The sequence below is a fragment of the Schistocerca serialis genome, chromosome 2 (assembly GCF_023864345.2).
Source record: "Schistocerca serialis cubense isolate TAMUIC-IGC-003099 chromosome 2, iqSchSeri2.2, whole genome shotgun sequence".
In the NCBI taxonomy this organism is placed as follows: Eukaryota; Metazoa; Arthropoda; class Insecta; order Orthoptera; family Acrididae; genus Schistocerca; species Schistocerca serialis.
The window spans coordinates 1,066,969,681-1,066,990,981 of record NC_064639.1 but is presented as its reverse complement, the minus strand read 5'-3'; the positions used below and the strand labels follow the sequence as shown (position 1 = coordinate 1,066,990,981).

Here is a 21,301-nt window from a genome sequence, read left to right as displayed (position 1 = left end):
TTGGTTGTAGGCCATCAACTGGCCACCTCCTAACCAACACACTGCCAACAGTGGCACCAACGCATAAACAGCTTTCCACAACAGACCTCCACTTCGCACTCCAATGACCTGTCGCTTGACACCATTGAAGTCACAAATGCCTGTCGTTTGGAGTCAATGAAATCCACGCTACAGGGATTGTGTGAGAGTTGTCCTTGAAGTAATCGATTTGTAATAGTTTGCTGTGTCACTATGGTGCCAACTGCTACTCAAACTCCTGCTGCAGATGCAGTACGTTACGCCAGATCCATACGCCGAACACGATGGTCTTCCCTCTCGGCAGTGCCACGTGGCTGTCCGGAGTCCAGTTTTCTTGCCACCGTACATTACCGTGACCAATGCTGACAGCAATCATGTACAGTGGCTACATCCCTGTCAGGTCTTTCTGCAATATCACTGAACGAGCATCCTGTTTCTTGCAGCCTTGTTACACGATCCTTATAATGTGATATTTAATTACCAATATTCACTTTTCCACATAATCACCAGCCAGTTGGATGTATTTCTGCCAAAGATTAACAAGTTTTCTGAAGCCGTCACGAAAGAGTTCGACCTACTGTTTCCGCAACCACAGTCTCAGAGTTCTCTCAACGTCTTCATCAGAAGGATAATGGTGTCCCTGCAGATCGTCTTTCATTATCGGGAACAGATGGAAGTCAGACGGTGCTAAATACGGACTGTATGGAGGATGCCGTACAGTGGTGAGATTCAGTCTCTGAAGTACTGCTGTGGTGGCACGTGAAGTGTGTGGTTTGGCATTGTCATGCTGTAGGAAAACGTTTCCCTTTTCCGTCGGGACCCTTGTTAGCCATCGTTTCAGAGTTCGCCGAGTTGTGATGATACAACGATCGTACTGTCTCAAGCTGTCGACATTTTTCTTCTGGAACTCGGTGGCAGCTATCACAGGACGTCCAACTCTTTGTTGCTCACGCAGGTCAGATGTTCCCGCAGCAAAATCTTTAAACCTACTCGCCCAACTACGCACAGTATTCACATCAACACAATCACCATAAACTGCTTTCATTCTCTGAAGAATCATCTTTGAGGTGACACATTCTGCTGCAAAGAATTCAATGACTGCACGTTGCTTAAATCGCATTGACCGACCGTCTGCGGAGAGTTCCATACTTTATACTGTAACAACACAACCGTTCAATGCTAAGGCTTCCCGCCAACTGAAACTGTAGAGAAGAGGCTACGGAACAGGCCAGTACCTGCCGCATATCAATGCTGCCTACTGTTCAAGATTTACGAAGGTTAAGGCATTACTTTTCAGTCAACCCTCGTATTGCACACATCTCTCCATCCGCCTGTCTGCGCCAACCTCTCCCCCCTCCCCCCCCCTCTCTCTCTCTCTGTTCACCTCATCTTCCTACCTCTATATGTTCATCTCGTCCATAATACTCTCTTACCATGTCCTCCTGCCCACCGTCACTGTCCACTTACTCTGCCCTGTCTGACTGTCTCTTCTTCCCTCCCATCCTCTGTCCACCTCCTCCTCCCCTTCTCCTTGTCCATCTCCTCCTTCTCCATCTTTCTTTTGCTCCTGCCCACTGCCTCTCTATATCACCTCCATCTCTCTCCTCCCCTCCTTCATTCACACTGTACACCTTCTGTCCCATTCTTTCTACCTGTACCCTCCTCATCCCTCTCACTGTCTATCTCTGTCATCCCTCTCTAGGTCCATCCTCGTCCTCCTCCACATACTCTTAGTCCACATCCTCCTGTTCCTCATTTTGCTCTCCCCCCCCCCTCCGCCACTAGCTCTTCCCACTCCTAACCCTTTTCCTCTGTCTATCTCCTACCTACCTTTTCTATTTATCCAGTTCACAACCCTCACTCCCTCAAAATCCATCTACTACCCCAAATGTGTCTGCTGCTTCGTGCACATCTGCACATGTACTCCCTGAAAAGTGTGCTGATGCTACCGACTCAACAGGCTTGTTATGCAGGTCAACCTATCAAAGATAGAAAACCCTTTTTGGCCATATCTCCGCCCCTGTAGGAACTTGGAGGTTCTAATCACCAGAGTGCTGTTTCTCATACAAGCAGTATATATTATTATTAATAATAATTGCGTCGAGACCTGTAAGATGAAGCAAAGCATTCTGCCTCGTTTAAGCATTCTTTCTGATCTTCCAAGATCTCTCATTTTTTCTCCATGGAGTCTCTTTCTATCTTCATTCTACTTTGTTCGCGGTTTCTATGGGACTTCATTCTCTGACCTCACAGTCCACTTGTATATCTTGTCCCTGTATACGTTTCTGTCTTCTGTTTCTATTGGATCCATTTTCTAGGTATAGTCTAACTTGTGATATCCATGGTACTGTTGATTTGGCCCCTTGTATATATATATATTAGAATTCCCTTGGTGAGTTGTTTTGGTAATAGCCTGATGAAATTCACCCTTCTTTTTCTGACGTGTTGCTATATTTGAATCTTCTCTGTACTTTTCCTAGAGTGTAATCTGTACACCTCCTCTGTCAGCTTTCAGCTGAGAATTTTCCTGACGATTTTCCTTTCTTCCTTCACTATGGTTTACAAGTCACTTTTAGTATGCTCTGTTTATTTTAGTGTATTATGTGTACTATTTTCTTATGTTTGATTTTGAGCCAAAAAAATTTGACTTCTCGAAAGAGATTTGCAGCCCAAATTTTCTGTGCATTCTTTTAGTGCCTCTATTTGTTTGGTTGATGTTGTTTCATTGTCTGATAGTATGGCTGGGTCGTCAGCAGAAGCTAGATTTGATATTTCTATTTTGTCCCACAATCAACCCAGTCTTGTTAGTTTCCAGTGTCCTTGAGATTTCAGTTCTTTTCCCCATTCCCTCATCACTTTGTCTAGTACTAGGTTGAATAATAGTGGAGATAATCCGTCGCCTACCTCTCTGTCAATACCCTTCTCCAACTCTTGTCCATCTCCTCCTCACCACCTTGTCTGACGAACGTTCTCCTAACCCCTCTCTGTCCATCTCCTCCTGCCTCCTCTCTCTGCCCATTTCCTTCTGCCCCTCTCTCTCTACATCCAATTCCTCCAGCCCCCATTCTATTCCCTCCTCTATCCATCATGAGCTTCCCACATTCCATGCACATCTGCACATATAACCCCTGAAAAACAAGTCGAAGCAGGCTGATACCACTTCCACAACACACCTGTTGTGCAATGCTGCATATACATCAGGGGCTTGGAAACCGTTTCTTGCTGATGCTTTGAAAAGCAGGTCGATGAAGCAGGCTGCTACTACTGCACTACAACATTGCTGTGGTGCAGGGCAGCCAACATGTTGGGAGGTGGGGAAACCATTTTTTGTTCCTGACATGCAGGCTGTCAAACAATCAGACTGATAAGGTAGGCCAACACTCTTTCCACATAATATGCCTCTTGTTCTTGCCAGTCTATATAGTATGAGCCAAGAAAATATGTTTTGCCATATCTCCACTAGTAATTGTGCTAGGAGATTATAAACCTAACAGAGATGATAATCACTACGTACCGTAGAAGTAAGTATACAATGTGCATGCCACTAAAACTAAGAAACCAGTCCTGGTATGATCAAGGAAGTTATATAGTGTGGTAGCTCTCTATCCCCCACCCATAAAGAAGAGTAACGTTCTTACCCGAAAGTCCTGATTTTGAAGACATAAGGGATTGGAAAGTTTTGCTCTCTAGAAATTTCTGTAACATTACAGAACATTCAAGAGTATTCGAGAACATTACACAATATTCCAGAGTATTCCACAATGATCTGGGATGGTCTGCAACGTTCGGAAATAGTCTGAAACATTCAGGAAAATTCCTAAATGATTGGGAACATCCCAAATCATTGGGGAACACTCCAGTACACACTCGAATGTTGTGGAATGTTCTGGAACATTATGGATCATTCAAAGCCTTTTTGGTATGTTCTGGATTGATATCAGTTACATTTGGTACACATGTCAGCTACAGTCTGGCAACAAATATAGCAAGACAAGAAAAAACAGCCTCTTATTCAGGTGAGTGTGATAAAATGGAGAGAGAAGAGAGGACAACGAGGTGATCGAAAGCGAGGGGGAAGGAGGAGATAGGCAGGGATAGGAGGAGGTTGAGGTAGACACAAATATGGGAGGGAGAAATGGACAGAGAAAGGAGAGGGAATTAGACGAGCTGAGAGAAAGGAGAGGAAGAAATGGATACAGAACAGAAAGGGAGGAGATGAACAGACAGAGGCGAGGAAAAGATGGGCAGGGAGAGGGAAGAGGAGCAAGAGCAGATGGACAAATGGGAAAGGAGCAGATTGAAGAAAGAGGGAGGCTGAGGAGGTAGAAAGAGAGAGGGGACAAGAGATGGACAGAGAATGGGGACAGGAGGAGATCGACAGAGAGGAGGGAGGATGAGATTGACTAATAGAAGACAGGAATAAATAAACACTTGAGACATGCCAGGTTGCTCAGCTTTCTATATATATTACATAGAAAGGAGGAATATCCTTAGTTTGATATCACTACTTTTAATTTTGCTGCTTGTAGACGTTATATATCATTGGGTAAGCGGTCAGCAATTTTGGTGGCAGCATTGTGCACCATTTTCTGGGCTTAAGTCTACATTAATATGGATTAATGAGTGTCGTTTTCGCTATTAATTATGTAAGTAATTAAGTACATCATTAGTCTTTGTGGACTATAGCAACTTATTTATAACGAACTTCATGAGGAAATACGTATAAATTAGTCAAAATTCCTATTCCTTAACAGATATCTATAACATGACCTTGGGTGAGCAACATATGTTATTCTTTCAGCACGTTTTTCTGCAATCCCAATATTCTTAAATGTAACAATACTGTAACAACAGCCATTACATTGCTATTCATTTGTTAGGCAACCAGTTATGGCGTTCTTGAAGGTGAGCTACCCAAGAACATTATTCCACATGTGATTATTTAATGAAAATACACAATTTAGGTTAACTTACAGATTTGTCTCCCTCTCCAAAATTTTCATTGATTCAAGTGCAAATGTAGCTGAACTGAGTTGTTTTACAAGTTAAAAACGCATTTTTACCAGTGTAAATGCTCTTCAGTATGGATATCTAATAATTCTGAAGTTTTCAACATAACTATTATTTTCTGACATGTGTCGCTGTACGTCCACATGTGCAAATCTGAATAAATTGTGCTTCTTGGGGATTACTACCACTTATAGGAAACCACACAATAACATTTTCTGGAACATTATTTACCATTTACCATGTTAGTGTATGTACATGTGGATTGTTTACTATACGTTTGCCCTTTCCAAACACAACGAATTCTGCTTATTGTATACCAGATGAAAAGTTGTTTATTTATATCACAAAAGATAGTGGACGTAAGACTGCGACTTGTGGAACCCTGTAACTGATTTGTTCTTGCAAAGGGAATCTGCCACGTTTATACTGGTTGACATATTGAGTACAATTTTATTTATTCCTCAGGCTAGAAACTATTGCTTTACTATATCTTCAATCGCGTAAAATCTGTACATATAAGAGGATAATGTGATTCACACAGTCTGAGGCCTGACATAGATAATGAGCAATACCAACCGATGCCATTTTGTTATTACTTTGGAGATAGATACATATAAATCATCCACAATCTCTGCTTGTGTGTTGTGTAACTGTTCACAGAAAGTATTATATTCTCATTAAAACGTAGGCTTAACGAGATGGCAAATAATTTACCAGTGGCAAAAGAGTGGTAAAATGATCTAATTAATAGCTCTGAACAGTGCTGACTTCTCTTAGACGATGTCATCGGTACATTCGGCCCTGAATTCCAGTTTATTGATGCACAGTGCAGGTGGTGGACCCTTGGGACGAGAAGACTGGACTGCCCGCTTCACCGACTTAAATCCCATCAAAAACTTGTGGAATGCGTGATGGGGAATTCTTGCAGTACGTCCACAGGCGCAACACTATCCACCTGTAGTTAACAGTCATTGTGGAGGAATGGAACGCCCTACCACGAGACCTCCTGACCAACCTCGTGGTCATCAAGGCAACATGTCGCAGAATATGTACTGCTATCTGTGATCAGACACCCTATTAAGGACGACGTCCCATCTTTTGTCCTAGGGACCATCATAAAACGCTGTGACCTTAGTATAATAATAATCTTTGATTAAAAGTGTTATTTCTGTCCGCCTTACTGGCTATCTCTTTCTGTTATTTACTGTAGATTACAGTTCATTTTATGTATGGTCCAAGTTCCAACGAGCTACACTACTGGCCATTAAAATTGCTACACCACGAATATGTTGTGCTACAGAAGAGCAATTTAACCGACAGGAACAAGATGCTGTGATATGCAAATGATTAGCTTTTCAGAGGATTCACACAAGGTTGGCACCGGTGGCGACACCTACAACGTGCTGACATGAGGAAAGTTTCCAACCGATTTCTCAAACAGCAGTTGACCGGCGTTGCCTGGTGAAACGTTGTTGTGATGCCTCGTGTAAGGAGAAGAAATGCGTACTATCACGTTCCCGACTTTGATAAAGGTCGGATTGTAGCCTCACGCCATTGCGGTTTATCGTATCCCGACATTGCTGCTCGCGTTGGTCGACGTCCAATAACTGCTAGCAGAATATGGACTCGGTGCGTTCAGGAGGGTAATACGGAACGCCGTTCTGGAGCCCAATGGCCTCGTATCACTAGCTCTCGAGATGGCAGGCATCTTATCCGCATGGCTGTAACGGATCTGGCAGCTACGTCTCGATCTCTGAGTCAACAGATGGGGACGTTTGCAAGACAACAACCATCTGCACGAACAGTTCGACGACGTTTGCAGCAGCATGGACTATGAGCTCGGAGACCATGGCTGCGGTTACCCTTGACACTGCATCACAGACAGGAGCGGCAGCGATGGTGTACTCAACGACGAACCTGGGTGCACGAATGGCAAAACGTCATTTTTTCGAATGAATCCAGGTTCTGTTTACAGCATCATGATGGTCGCATCCGTGTTTGGCGACATCGCGGTGAACGCACATTAGAGGCGTGCATTCGTCATCACCATACTGGCGTATCACCATGCGTGATGGTATGTGGTGCCATTGGTTACACGTCTCGGTCACCTCTTGTTCGCATTGACGGCACTTTAAGCAGTAGATGTTACATTTCATATGTGTTACGACCCGTGGCTCTACCCGTCATTCGATCCCTGCGAAACCCTACATTTCAGTAGGGTAATGCACGACCGCATGTTGCAGGTCCTCTACGGGCCTTTCTGGATACGGAAAATGTTCTACTGCTGCCCTGGACATCACATTCTCCAGATCCCTCACCAATTGAAAACGTCTGGTCAATGGTGGCCGAGCAACTGGCTCATCACAATACGCCAGTCATTACTCTTGATGAACAGTGGTGTAGTGTTGAAGCTGCATGGGCAGCTGTACCTGTACACGCCATCCAAGCTCTGTTTGACTCAATGCCCAGACGTATTCAGGTCGTTATTACGGCAAGAGGTGGTTGTTCTGGGTACTATTTCTCAGGATCTATGCACCAAAATTAAGTGAAAATGCTATCACATGTCAGTTCTAGTATAATATATTTGTCCAATGACTACCCGTGTATCATCTGCATTTGTTCTTTAATGGCCAGTAGAGTATTTTACATGGCAGTGATATATGATGTGAAAATTACTTTCACCCTTTAGCTTTGAATACGATTGTACTATGGTTGACATTTTTCATAGTTCTGTGCATGAGATTTACAATTTAGTCTTACGTGTATGAGGCTTAGATGAATGGCGGCAGTGTTTATATGTCATGTCGGACTTGACAAATTTCTCCCCTGATGATAAACTAGCTTGACGCCCATTGGACATTATCTGTTATGGCAACAGGCACTGTATCTATGCCAATAAATTAGTTTACTTATTACAGTATTTTTTCTGTTCGTATATTGGTTACAATATGAACTGCGTGTCACAGTACAATTTTATATTTTCTCTAATTTTGTGTCGGCCCAATTTTGTGTTGACATTTTGTCGGATATCGTCTCCAGGTGTATGATGACGGTTTTTTGTCAACTACATTGTTGATACCATCACAATGTCCATTGTCACCGATGCTGTTACCGATGTGCTGATATCGTGCCTACGACGCATCTACTCATGAAATGGAGGCGTCATTCACTATAGTCTTTTAACGGAATAACCGTTCCCCTGAACTTTGTCCATGAATTTGATATTAGTCTTTAAATGAATGTCATTTCTACAAAATACCGATATTTCAGATGTCCTGTTACGATCTTTATACGTAATGGTGTATGCAACTTACCGTCTGTGCCTAAGTACGGGTTACTTTTAGTATTTCAGTATTATTATGTATTTCACTTGCGTAATAAGGCCGGGAGCACCTCATATGCAATTGCAGCGGTGTTGGGACGCAAGCCTGGCGATAAGGAAGTTGGGAACTGCGAAGACCGGCCTCGTGTAGTTGCGAGTCGCGTTGCGTGACCGTCGCACGTTACAGCCAGGCGTAACGAATCAGCAGCAGCGCTGGTGCGTGGCGGCGACTCGCGTGCTCGTGCGTGCCGCCTCATTAGCGCAGGCCGACAGCCTTCTGCCGGCGTGCGCGGAGCCACCCACACGTTTAGCGCTCGTGCAACGTGCTCTGCGTAGTACGGCCGCGTTGCTCGCATCACTAAGAAACTTCCAATCGTACATATCGATCGTAATTGTCACATGGAAACATTCTGGCCATGCAGCTGAATGTACCCCTGACAAGACGCATGGTGGGAAACATTACGGTGTCACAATAATGTTCACTGCAAGTCTATTGCGTTCAGAGATTTGGAGGACAGTAGCCGATGCTACATCATGGGTCCCACACCATAACACGGGGATCAACAAAACGTTCGTGTTCGACGATGTTCCTGGATCCATTACTTGTTCCAAATCTGATCACATGAAGGTTCGTCCACAATCACTACTCAAGCAGAATCTGCTCTCATTCGAGTAGTGGATACGAATTCTCTCCTTCTTGGTCTAGTCCCTACACTCTGGCACCAGCGCACATCTTTCTATGTATGGCCCTAGTTTCACTGAGCTATGTTACTTGGCAGTGATACAGCTTTCGGAAGTTACCTGCGTTCTTAAGTTTTGCACACCAGTGTACTATAAAGACCTTAATCAACAGATAGGAGCCAGTAACCGCGGACCACCAGTCGACGTAAGAACGGTATCAGGTACTTTAAGACACCTTAACAGATAATTTTCGAGTTCAGTTACATATACAAGAACCACTGCCTGCAGCACAGACTATCCTAAAAAGAATCAGATCTATGACTCTGCAACTATTTTCAGAATTTTACGTTGCATTTGTTCAAAGATAATAGACTATGTGGCAATGTCTTAGCCCTCGAAGTTAGCTCACAGCAAACACTATTAAAATAGGTTGCGGTGAGTTGAGGTTGAGGAATAATATGACACTAAGGTAATGTATTGCTATGCTGCAGGAATGGGAGGAAGGGGAGGGGGAGGGATTAGGTAATATTTGCCTGGAAGGTGAAAAGTGATGTAGAAATGGAGATTGGAACTGGAAGGAGCCAGTACAGATTAGGATGAAGATTCCAGCCTTGATATAAGGAAAGGATATGGCAGATAAGGCTGTAAAGCCGGCCGGTGTGGCCGTGCGGTTCTAGGCGCTACAGTCTGGAACCGCGTGACCGCTACGGTCGCAGGTTCGAATCCTGCCTCAGGCATGGATGTGTGTGATGTCCTTAGGTTAGTTAGGTTTAATTAGTTCTAAGTTCTAGGGGACTGATGACCACAGATGTTAAGTCACATAGTGCTCAGAGCCATTTGAACCATTTAAGGCTGTAAGACAGATCAGGAAGAGGAAGCGGTCGTTTCATTGACTCGACTGACTCGATCTGAAAATATGGCAATGAAGGGAGCACTGGATATGTTGGTATTGGGGCTACAGAAAAGAATAGTAGTGGACCGTAAAGTACTGAGGAAACAATTGGTATTCAATCAACAAATTGGCGGGATGTATGTAATTCCGTCTACAAGGGACCTTGCGGTGAATAAAAACAGGGATGAAATTTCGAAGGTAAATTAAAGTTCTGAAATGACATTGTAATACGGTCGCACATAGCAAGGAACATGAAGGAACGGTTGGAAGGAATGGATAGTGTCTTGAAAAGAGGCTACATAGTAGAGAGGATATAATATGCGGAGTGAATATAGCAAGATAAACATTTTTGAAGAGACACGTCACATAAATGTAATAGTGTTAGTAAGTATATGCCTGGAGTGTAGCATTACGAGGGTGTGAAACGTGGACGATAAGCAGCTAAGAGAAGAAGAGAATACGAACTTTCGAAATGTTGTTCTTTACCGTATTGCGGAAGATTATATGTGTGGATTATGTATCTAATGAAAAATTTATAAATCTAACTGGGGAAGAAAGTAATTTATGGCACAACTTGACGAAACGAAGGGATCGTTTAATGGGATACATTAGAAAGTATAAAAAAATGTAAAGTTTGGTAGTGGAGGGTAGTCTGTAGAGGTGAAAGTTGTAGAAGGAGACCAAGAGACGAACCCACTAACCCCGTACAAATGGATGCAACTTTCAGCCACTGTTCAGAGATAAAGTGGCTTGCACAAGGCAGACTATCGTGGAGTGTAGCATCAAAACATTGTTGGAAATGGAAATGCCGTGTGACTAGGGCCTCCCGTCGGGTAGACCGTTTGAATGGTGCAAGTCTTTCGAGTTGACGCCACGTCGGCGACTTGCGTGTCGATGGGGATGGAATGATGGTGATAAGGACAACACAACACCCAGTCCTTGAGCGGAGAAAATCTCCGACCCAGCTGGGAATCGAATCTGGGCCGTTAGTTATGACATTCCGTCGCGCTGACCACTCAGTTACCAGGTTCGGATATTGTGGCAAATGAATCCATAGCAAGCGGGGAAACAACATAGGATTTGAAAGAATTTTGAGGTAATTGACGAGAGGAGGGTGTTTTATCAAATCTTAGAGGATACATGTAGAACACTGAAAACAGATACGGAAGGAGAGGCGGACTTCATGTCATTAACTGACTTTGAAGTGATAGTAAAATTTTGTGGTAGCTGAATCCAGAAGGATTACAATGGGCCACGTAAAGTGTCTTTAGGTGTAGTGAAGGACGGAATTTCGGGCAGTGCGTGATGGGAACTGACGGAAATGCGAGCGCACGCGTGTAATCGCGACAACTATGAAGTATGCAGGGGTCGGTTTTGACAGCAGCGCCTTGTATTAACAGAAATAGCGCATTTGAATCCCCAGTGCGAGAAGTTTCACCTTTTTGCATAAAAAATGGGTAAGCAAAATGATTATGTATCATAAGAAACCGAATATTTTCAGGAAGTTCAATTCACACAGACACTTAAACGGAAACGGGGAATGTGAATGATATGAGCGTATACAAGAGATTTTAAAACTTAAATGGATACTCTCTCATGAGGATGAAGAAGAGGAAGAAAAATCATGTGAATGTCCGTTTACAATGAGATATAATCGCGTGCTACATTTATCGAAGTCATAGAGCCCCTTAACATGCGGTGATTTAATAAAAGAATTTTTCGTAGCTGCTATTGAGCCTTTATGTCCACTTCAGGTAGAAGAATTTCACGAACTGCCGTTATCGGACATGACAATCATTGGTAGCACACAGGATATTGGAGACGACGCTCAGAGCCAGCTTGGAAAGTATTTGGAAAGGGCTTCTTGAAAATTCTTTAGCGCTCTATTGATGTGAAAATATCGCAGGCACAAAGCTTGTTGTGACATTCATAACAGCGTTGAGGAAAAGGGTAAAAGTATAAGTCTGTCATGGAATTTAGTAGTTTAAATGTCTTCAAATACAACACCATTCGTGATGGAAAAAACGCTGGTGCGCAAACCTAAAGGAGGAAAGTAACTTTCGCATGATGTCTCACTGCCAAGAAACTTAGCTCCATGAAACTTGAGCCGTAAATAAAAGAGCTCTTGGAACGGGACGATATTCAGCAACCAGACTGACCTGCCAATTTCACTGACATAAATCCCATCAAACACGCAGGGAGGGGGACGGAAGGGTCCGTTGGGGTGACGTACTGAAGCACGTCCGCATGCATCAGTTACCAGCTCTTGTCCACGCGAAAGTGGTGGAATGGAACGCCCTACCACAACCTCGTGGCCAGCGTGGGAGAATGTTGCAGAACATGTATTGCCGACCGCGAAGATCACAGAGTCTATTAAGAACCATCTCCGCCCCCCTTTTGTAACCTCCGGGGGACCATCATGAACTACGATGACTTCAATGTAATTATTGCATTTGAATAGAAGTGTCATTTCTGTTCGTCTAGTTGAGTACCTCTTTCAGTTACATTCTGTACTACGATGGGCGTTCAGTGAGTCGTGCAACACTTTCTTTCTCTGTCGATTTCAGTTGAAAAATTGCAGAATTTGCTGTGAGACACTGTGGAATATTTCCCCTTCAGCCCCCATAGTTTCAACACGCTCCGCTCCGATGCGTACCGGCGCTATACGTAGCTTCCAAAATGGCGTCTGTAGCGAAGGTGCTCTGCAAGCAGAAAGCTGTCATTCACTCCCCTTTGCTGGAAAACCAGATCGTCGCAGATATTCATAGGCACTTGCAGAGTGTTTACGGAGATCCAGCAGTGAAAAAGTATCAGGCTGAGTCGTAGGCCGAAGAGTCTCTCATCACCGCAACAAGGTCGCGCAAACATGTCAGATTTCCCTCTTGCCGACTGGCCGCAACCGTGTAACTCCTGCAATGTGGGAAAGTTCCGATACTCTCATTCTAGGTGATCGACGGATCGCAATCAGACACCTGGTTTCTTAACTTGACGTTTTGAAGCTAGAGTTGACACACTCGTTCAACAGTTGGGGTATTCAAAGGTGGGTTCCTCGCTGGCTAATACAAGAACATAAAGAGCAGCGAAGGACCACCCATGCGGAACCGCTTACACGTTATGAGGCTGACCGTGACAATTTTCTGTCGAACATCGCCACAGGTGATGAAACATGGGTTCACCACTTTGAAGCGAAAACAAAACGTCAATCCATGTAGTGGTGCTACACCACCTCTGCTCTGAAGAAAAAGCTCGCAGTCACACCCTCAGCCGGTAAAGTCTTGACGACAGTCTTCTGCGACCCTGAAGGGCTTATTCTCTTTGATATCCTCCCTCATAGTGCAACTTTGAAGTGTACTGTGCTGCTCTCAGGCAACTGTTCATGGCTACAAAAATGCAAATGAACTTCCCTCCATTCGTAGTAATGCAAGGCCACACACAAGTCTCTGCACCCGAGAGGAACTCACAAACCTTCAATGGACTGTTCTTCCTCATGGTCCCTACAGCCCTGATCTCGCACCTTGCTATTTCCATCTGTTTGCCAAAATGATGGATGCACTCCATGGGAAGGGGTAAGTGGATGATGGGGAGGTTATTGATGCAGCAAGACGTTGACTCCAACGGCGACCAGTAGAGTGGTACGCGCTCATGCAGGCTCTTCCGGTAACGTGGTGCAAGGCCGTTGCACTGAACGAAGATTACGTTGAAATACAGGGTTTCGCAGCCAAAAGAGTGGAGAATAATGTGGTGTACTGGAATCCGGACTAAAATCAACCTGCTTTCAGAAGAAAATCTATCGCGTTTCTTGTATTGTATTGTACTGTATTGTATTGTACTGTATTGTATCGTATGTTAACTGGGAGCCTAGAAACGACGGAGAGGCTCCGTCCCTGCCGCAGCCGCAGTGGTCCACAACCCCACGACGACTACCGCAGTCCACTTCACCCCTCGGGCCACCCTACACCGAACCCAGGGTTATTTTAATGATCGGTTCGGCCCCCGGTGGTTCCCCCCCCCCCCCCCCCCCCCCCTGGGGAACGTCTCACACCAAACAAGTGTAACCCCTATGTTTACATGGTAGAGTAATGGTGGTGTAAGCGTACGTGGAGAACTTGTTTGCGCAGCAATCGCCGACATAGTGTAGCTGGGGCAGAATAAGGGGAGCGAGCCCGCATCCGCCATGGAAAATGGAAAACCGCCTAAAAACCATCCAGAGACTGGCCGGCTCACGGGACCTCGACGCAAGTCCACCAGGTGGATTCGTGCCGGGGACCAGGCGCTCCTTCCCGTCCAGATAATCGCATTACTTACTGAACGCCACTCGTTTAGTGTAACAGTTCCTTCTGTATATGGTCCAAGTTTAATCGAGAAATGCTACTGGGCAGAATCACATGATGCGAAAGTTATTTTCGTCCTTATGGTTTGCAGGCCTATGTAATTGAAGGTTCTTAGTGCAACAGAATGGCAAAACTGAAAAAGCTTCCATTACGGAATTCCCGCAGATCTAGAGCGTGAAGTAGCAGATCTGGAATACGACAGTAAATATAGAGACAATCTAATTGTTTCCCACAATTTCCTTGAGGATCGATTTCCACTTTCATGCAAGCGTCAAAACCACTCCATACTCTATTCCTGTGACGATAAATGGGGTGCAGTACTCGCTATTCAATGGCCTTCACTCGCCGTCTGCTTATGCAGCACGTGTAAGTATCCTGTTTATATGTTTGTATGTTGGCAGTGCTGTAGGCTGCATTAATATCACAGAGCGCCGTCTATGCCCTCGCTAAGAGACTCTGCGGCTGAAGTAATCGAAGTAATAAGTTAATAGTTAAGAGTGATGGGGGTTAGCAGTGTCAGGGCGGGCGGACGATTTGGACGCATGTCCTTCATGAAGATTTAATGTTGGTTGGAAATGGATTGTAAAATGATGATTGACGTATTTGCTAATGATTCGGAAACAGAAATATTGACTAATATATAATTTTTGATTCATATGTTTCAAATGGCTCTGAGCATTATGGGACTTAACATCTATGGTCATCAGTCCCCTAGAACTTAGAACTACTTAAAACTAACTAACCTAAGGACATCACACAACACCCAACCATCACGAGCCAGAGAAAATCCCTGACCCCGCCGGGAATCGAACCCGGGAACCCGGGCGTGGGAAGCGAGAACGCTACCGCACGACCACGAGATGCGGGCTATAATTTTTGGAACTGGATGTCAATTAATAAGGTAAAATCTGCTAAATACATTGTTTGCTCTGCAACAAAATCTTTCCAATGCTAAGTACATGGCTATTAGTAGTTAGACCCTACAGTAGTTACAATCATTTTATTTAGCTGGTTGTAGTTGCTGCTTGCTGTTACTGCTGTAGTTCGTGTTATGAAGATTCTGTGTGAGGTAAGTGAGTTATGAAAATATGTAGCTTATTGTTAGGATTTCTTCTAATTCAGGGCCATTCTTTTGTCATAATTATTTGAAAAGTCAGCTTGCATTTGTATAGAGGGTGAAAAGTATTTAATCCGACAAACTCTGGGAGGTTGTAGGGGACATCAAAAATATTTTTCCCTAATGTCATTTTTTCCTACGAGGATTATTCAAACCGTTGGAAGCCGTATTGCGCTCTTCAGTTGATAGAGGCCGTATTACGATCTTCAGTAGTTAGAGGGCGTATTACGTTCTTCAGTTGTAGAAACTGCTGTCCACCAGCCTAGTAGTGCATTGCCTGTGTTTACTAATGGAGCGATACACCTGGAGTGAGTACACTGATATGGTTGGTGCGTACTACACAGCGCACCACAACGGACGAGCTGCACAGCGGGTTTATCAACAAAAATATCCTCATCGCCGTATCCCGCATCATACGACCTTTGCTGCTGTGTAGCAACGTCTGCGTGAGACCGGGTCATTTAGCAGATTACCTGGACAGGGACGCCGTCGCACGGTAAGAAATCTGGAATTTGAGGAAGCTGTCTTGCAGCATGTGGAGCGGGATCCTTCAATCAGCACTCGTCCAGTTGCACGTCACATGGGGACGAATCGTACGAATGTAAGAATAGTCCTTCGAGAGCAATTGTAACGTCCACTTCACTTACAGCGTGTCCACAACCTGGAATCAGTTGATTATCCACCCAGAGCACAGTTTTCGCAGTGGTACCTGAAACACTGTGAAATGCATCCTAAATTTCCATCCTCTGTGTTGTTTACCGATGAAGCAACGTTCGGGCTTGATGGAGTCTTGAACATGCACAATTTACATCTTTGGAGTGAGGACAGCCCACATGCCACAGTTACCTGCGCTCATCAGGTGCGGTTCTTCGTTAATGTGTGGGTCGGTGTTAATTGGGCCTTATCTGCTACCTAGTTGTTGTCTCTTGGTCACAAAAAATGGAAAAGTGTTGTTGGTTTAATCAATTTGCCGCCAGAGAAATCTTCCTCTACCTGTTTAAATACTCCTCATAGGAAAAAATGACATTAGGGAAAAATATTTGTTTTGATGTCCCCTACAACCACCCAGAGCTTGTCGGTTTATATACTTTTCACCCTGTTTTTTGGGCCATAAATGAATATGATAAGTTTGAGTAGTAAATTTCGGGGAAAATTCTATTGGTCAGTAAAATGAAATGATAGAAACAAGCAGTAGTTTCAGAACATTCAGTAGACACTCGGAAGTTTAAGTAGAAAAACGAGGAAGTTTCACCTACTCAGTTATTTCAACAGTTTCAGTTTCAGAAATAAACGCAGAAGTTTCACACGTTTGCTGTGAAACCCTGATGTAGGATGAAATGAGACGCGAGAGAACACAGATGCCCGGGCGGCGCTTTACCTGGCATGGTGGAGAAGGGAACGCCGACGCAGGTGATGTCGCGGAGGCCGTGCAGCGAGGGCGGCGCGCTGAAGCGGACGGTGGGCACGTCGGTGTGGCTGCCGAACTTGCAGGAGCACATGGTGTTGAAGGAGCAGGGCGCCACCTCGTGGGCCTGCGACGGCGCGGGCCCCAGCCACAGCGGCAGCAGCAGCAGCAGCGGTAGCGGCAGCAGCGCCGGCCGGCGGGGCGGCGGCCACCGGCTGGGGGCCCCTGGCCGCATCTGCCCAACACGCGCGCGCTCACCACCACTGTGCCCGACGCACCACCAGCCAAATGAGACACACTGACGCAGTGTTGTGCATACACAGATGTACACTACTGGCCATTAAAATTGCTACACCAAGAAGAAATGCAAATGATAAACGGGTATTCATTGGACAAATACATTATACTAAAACTTAAAAATGATTACATTTTCACCCAATATGGGTGCAGAGATCCTGAGAAATCAGTACACAGAACAACCACCTCTAGCCGTATAACGACCTTGATACGCCTGGGCATTGAGTCAAACAGAGCTTGGATGGCGTGTACAGGTACAGTTGCCCAAGCAACTTCAACACCATACCACAGTTCATCAAGAGTAGTGACTGGCGTATTGTGACGAGCCATTTGCTCGGCCACCAATGACCAGACGTTTTCCATTCGTGAGAGATCTGGAGAATGTGCTGGCCAGGGTAGCAGTCGAACATTTTCTGTATCCAGAAAGGCCCGTACAGGACCTGCAACATGCGGTCGTGCATTATCCTGCTGAAATGTAGGGTTTTGCAAGGATCGAATGAAGAGGAGAGCCACGGGTCGCAACACATCTGAAATTTAACGTCCACTATTCGAAGTGCCGTCAACACGAACAAGAGGTGACCGAGACGAGTAACCAATGGCACCCCATACCATCAAGCCGGGTGATACGCCAGTATGGCGATGACGAATACTCGCTTCCAATGTGCGTTCACCGCGATATCGCCAAATACGGATGCGACCATCATGATGCTGTAAACAGAACCTGCATTCATCCGAAAAAATAACGTTTTGCCATTCGTGCACCCAGGTTCGTCGTTGAGTACACCATCGCATGCGCTCCTGTCAGTGATGCAGTATCAAGGGTAACCGCAGCCATGGTCTCCGAGCTGATAGCCCATGCTGCTGCAAACGCCGTCGAACTGTTCGTGCAGATGGTTGTTGTCTTGCAAACGTCCCCATCTGTTGACTCAGGGATCGAGACGTAGCTGCACGGTCCGTTACAGTCATGCGGGTAAGATGCCTGTCGTCTCGACTGCTAGTGATACGAGGCTGTTGGGATCCTTCACGGCGTTCCATATTACCCTCCAGAACCCACCGATTCCATATTTTGCTAATAGTCATTAGATCTCGACCAACGCGAGCAGCAATGTCGCGATACGGTAAACCGCATCGCGGTACGCTACAATACGACCTATATCAGAGTCGGAAACGTGGTGGTACGCATTCCTCCTCCTTACACGAGACATCACAACAACGTTTCACCAGACAACGACGGTCAAGTGCTGTTTGTGTATGAGAAATCGGTTGGAAACTTTTCTCATGTCAACACGTTGTAGGTGTCGCCACCGGCGCCAACCTTGTGTGAATGCTCTGAAAAACTGATCATTTGCATATCACAGCATCTTCTTCCTGTCGGTTAAATTTCGCGTCTGTAGCATGTAATCTTCGTGGTGTAGCAATTTTAATGGCCAGTAGTGTAGTTTTGAAATAGTCTGCGAAGTGAGTGAAGAAGGTAAGAGCGAAAGCTTGGCGCACATTTGACGACTCTTGGCCCTTCGTTGGTGTCGTGAATTTTGTACAGCGAAGCTTCTTGATACTTAAGAGGAAATCGAGGTCAGTGCCATAATCCGACTTCTCAGAAACTTTGCTCACGAGAAGTGCAGTCACAATAAGAGAAAGCCTATCTCGGATTATCCTTATAAGCGCGATTGTTCCTGCGAACACGACAGACAAAGTTCCTGGATTACTGTCTGTACCTTTCAGTGAGTAAAGAGCTAAACGGAAGCAGGGGTACAATGGCTAGCTTCACGGCTTCACACATTTCCGGCCGGTGTTCGAAACCCGATTATTATTTATTTTACATTTTCATTTATATGCCCATGTCCACACAAGATTATTACAGGAATATTTTCCAATGTATACAGAAATAACTTTGTCCCCATTCGTGTATTAATTGTATGTCTTATGAATAAATTCCAAAGAACCAACAAATGGATGGAAGAGTTATCTGGAATTGTTTTCAGTGAAAATGTATCTTGATTGATAATCAATTGTAAGCGCCTGTTTCCGGCAAAATGAACAGTTCTACGTGGTTTGTGAGAAATTACTGTCGACGTGTGAGATCTTCAGTAGTCTTTAACGACGTTTCTTTCCCGAGTGAGATTCATATGAGAAAATGTCAGTGTGGTAAATCCGCATTTTCGCCAAACTCTTTGTATTCCAAATGTTTCTACGATTGGTATAATCCAAGAGAATGCCCCAAATCTTCCTGAGGCATAAGTATAAGAATAAAATACAGTTTTTTCCAGTCTTTGATCATAATAAAAAGTTCTTCAACGATGACCTGTTCCAGTGAGTAACGACCATCTACAATATAAAAAATTTACAACTACTGAGCTGTGTATCTTTCAAAACAATACAGCATTTCATATCACGATATACTCTCATACAAACTGGGAAATGTAGGGATAAAATAAGGTAAATCGTACCTGTTCTACTCCATGTCCTAATGTGATAAAGCCATAATGGCATCATCAAAATATATAAATACACTCAGCAAATAGGCCTATTTTTCACCATATTATAGTTCTACGTGACAATGCTTTTCTTTTTTGCAAATCAGAAAGAAGTTAACTTGCAATGTCTTACTGTGGACAGTGTGCAGTCAAGTCCACTTGAAATACGAAGTCGGCGTTACACTCCAGTTGTTCTAATTTTAATTTTGCCCTCCTTTCTCCTTCATAAAGTCAACAACAGCGAGATTTAAATCGAAAAATCGTTCAGGGATTGCAGTAATATACGAAGTCCACATACTCTTCATTCATTTTCTTTGAAAACTGTTGCAACTTAAAATGGAATAATGGGTGCGACTTCACAAATTTTACTATTCATACCGCCAATTTCTTCAGGTGCTCCATGCCTGCAGATTTGGTACAAAGTGCTTATTGATGTACAGAACAACAAATCACATCTAGGCACTTCAGTCCGGAACCGTGCGACTGCTACGATCGCAGGTTCGAATCTTGCCTCGGGCATGGATGTATGTGCTGTCCTTAGGTTAGTTAGGTTTAAGTAATTCTAAGTTATAGGGGCTGATGACCTCAGATATTAAGTCCCACAGTGCTCAGAGCCACTTAAACCATTTTTTGAAACCCCTTCTGCCGATCGCTGGAATTCTTTGCTCTATCATTGTCATCTAAAAGTTTAAATTCTTTCTGCATGTATTATAATGTCATTTCGTAGCAAATAAGCAGTACCTGTCTCTTATGCCAATTGAGAATTCTCATCCGACTCATCTCTCCTTCCCATTTATTTTAAAGGAATACCTCGTTTAGTGCAAACAGGCACTGGACCTGTGAACGTCCTTCATATCACGAACAAAAAGGCTAAACAGCGCTGATACCACGATTCTACCGAATTGAGAGAGTTGTGCCAACCGCAAAATGCCACATCGCAGTGCTAAATCAAATGTCGTGTTGCTCCGGATACTTCCGAGTAGGACCGAACAAAACCGAATACCGGGTCTGGCCGTGGACCGCAGTTGGCCCGCACGCATTGCACGTGTGAAGTTTAGCACGCTGTGGCCGGCCCTGGTCTTGGAGAATGTGCTGCGTGAGCACTTATAAACATTTGTCAATCACAGATTAGATTGACGGCGGAACGGAGCATCGTATCTATAGAACATCTGAACAGCCTCCTGGAGTGTGTCAAAAATAGATGCACATCGCATGTTGCTGTTTGCAGCGAGCATACTACTTACTGATAAGTCAGCATGAATGTGATAATTGACATCATAAAATTAACGTTCATTCATTACCTGTTTCGGTCAAGTGATCACTATCAGGTAAAATAAAATTAATTATATCTACTTGTGTAGTATCAGTCTGCATGTGGCGACAAAAAAATTAAGAATAAAAAACCTACGTGCATTAATGAAACACTGGACAGAATTAAAATGCATTACAACTAAGACTTCGGCAGAAGATGATGGGTACGAAACTCATCGAAACGTTGCGACAAGACGACGCCACCAATCGGCTGATAACCCGAGAAGAATTCGTCATTGGAATACGCCGAGAACGATTGCAATCGCTTGTGTAGACAATGCAATTCATGAGTACCTTCTGAATTTCAAAAGTCAACTGTTCTAAAACCACAAGTCACACAGAAAGACGACACATGTATCCAAGTCTTGAAGCACTTTACATGTTCCCAATATGCAGGAAACTTCAATACGGGTGGAAGAGCATGTAAACGCGATTCACTGAAG

At 44.4% G+C, this 21,301-nt stretch overlaps 1 protein-coding gene across 1 annotated transcript in view; it reads right to left on the bottom strand.

Annotated features, from left to right (window-relative positions):
* Window positions 1-16,870, bottom strand: part of LOC126456628 (chaoptin-like) — a 176,992-nt gene extending 160,122 nt beyond the window's left edge. The window contains exon 1 of the mRNA XM_050092371.1: window positions 16,750-16,870. Coding sequence (XP_049948328.1) covers window positions 16,750-16,870 — 121 coding nt within the window. The remainder of the gene's footprint in view (window positions 1-16,749) is intronic.
* Window positions 16,871-21,301: the final 4,431 nt, after the last annotated feature.